This window comes from Furipterus horrens, unplaced genomic scaffold, assembly GCF_987537825.1.
Source record: "Furipterus horrens unplaced genomic scaffold, mFurHor1.1.pri manual_scaffold_2, whole genome shotgun sequence".
NCBI lineage: Eukaryota > Metazoa > Chordata > Mammalia > Chiroptera > Furipteridae > Furipterus > Furipterus horrens.
Genome location: NW_028327172.1, coordinates 9,679,178 through 9,680,703, shown reverse-complemented (window position 1 = coordinate 9,680,703; position 1,526 = coordinate 9,679,178). Strand labels below are relative to the sequence as shown.

At 48.2% G+C, this 1,526-nt stretch overlaps 1 protein-coding gene across 1 annotated transcript; it reads left to right on the top strand.

The window, feature by feature from the left end:
- The first annotated feature begins 264 nt into the window (after positions 1-264).
- Positions 265-1,218, top strand: OR6Q1 (olfactory receptor family 6 subfamily Q member 1). The gene has a single exon (XM_090267518.1). The coding sequence runs from the start codon at positions 265-267 to the stop codon at positions 1,216-1,218; it is 954 nt and encodes a 317-aa protein (XP_090123644.1).
- Positions 1,219-1,526: the final 308 nt, after the last annotated feature.

Genomic DNA, 1,526 nt, shown 5'->3' with positions numbered 1-1,526 from the left:
TGATTCCTCAAGACTGGTTGAGCTTCCCCTTTATTTCCTCCCATGATATTCTGTCTTATTGCTATCTAAACCTTTTCATTTTGTGCTGAAATTGTATATTTTCTAGTGGTCCTAAAAGACTACATTCTTTGAGGGTAGGGATAGTGTCTTAACTTCACTTTCCTCTTCTGAAGTGGGAAGTATTTCAGTCCCACAACCTCACAGGTTCCCTTTCAGTTGCCATTTTCTGCAAGACTATGAGTCTACTGAGCTCTCGCTCCCAATATGCAATCACATACTTCAAACTGGACCCAGGTAACAGAGTTTGTCATGGTGGGTTTTGCTGAAGTGCATAAATCACGCCTTCTCTTCTTTACACTCTTCCTCGTCATTTACCTGTTTACCTTGGTGGAGAACTTGGCCATCATCATGGTGGTGAGTTTGGACCATCGGCTACGAAGACCCATGTACTTCTTCTTAACGCACTTGTCCTGCCTTGAAATCGGGTACACATCAGTCACGGTGCCCAAGATGCTGGCTGGTTTTATTGGGGGAGAGGGGAACAAGAATATCTCCTATGCTGGTTGCCTTTCCCAGCTCTTCATCTTCACCTTCCTTGGGGCAACAGAATGTTTCCTACTGGCTGCCATGGCCTATGACCGCTATGTGGCCATTTGTATGCCTCTCCGATATGGGGCCTTGGTGTCCTGGGGCACCTGCGCCCGTCTGGCTGGAGCTTGTTGGCTGGCGGGCTTCCTCACGCCTATATTGCCCATCCACCTCATGTCTCAGCTGTCATTTTGCGGCTCCAATGTCGTCGACCACTTCTTCTGTGATGCTTCACCTCTGCTAGCCTTGTCCTGCTCAGATGTCACCTTGAAGGAGACCACAGACTTCCTGGTCTCTCTGGCCGTGCTCCTGACCTCCTCTGCAGTTATTGCTGTGTCCTATGGCAATATTGTCTGGACGCTGCTGCATATCCGTTCAGCGGCTGAGCGCCGGAAGGCCTTCTCCACTTGTGCAGCCCACCTGACTGTGGTGAGCCTCTTCTACGGCACGCTTTTCTTTATGTATGTCCGGACCAAAGTGGCCTCCTCTATCAACTTCAACAAGGTGGTGTCTGTCTTCTACTCCATTGTCACACCAATGCTCAACCCCCTCATATACAGTCTTCGAAACAAGGAGGTGAAGGGAGCCCTGAGCAGAGCATTTTACCTCAAATCTTGGAAAGGCCAGTGATGGGACAGGTGAGGTCCAGTTCATTTGCTCTTTAGAAAGAGGGTGATGAGGGCTATGGTGGGGAGCAGTGGCCTGGGTAGTCAGTTAGTTAAAGTAAAATGCTAATCTGCTCTAACAGGAGAGACCTAACTATAATGTAGCTTAAAAAATAAAGGAGATTTTTCTCTTTCCTGCCAGAATGAAAGGTGCATGCTCTTGGTTGCTGGGTGGCTCTGTGCAACAGCATATAAGGATCCAAGCTTCTTCCATCTTATGGGTCCGTGGGTCAATGCAACTCAACACTTGTTTTTAATGACCTGTGAGCTAAG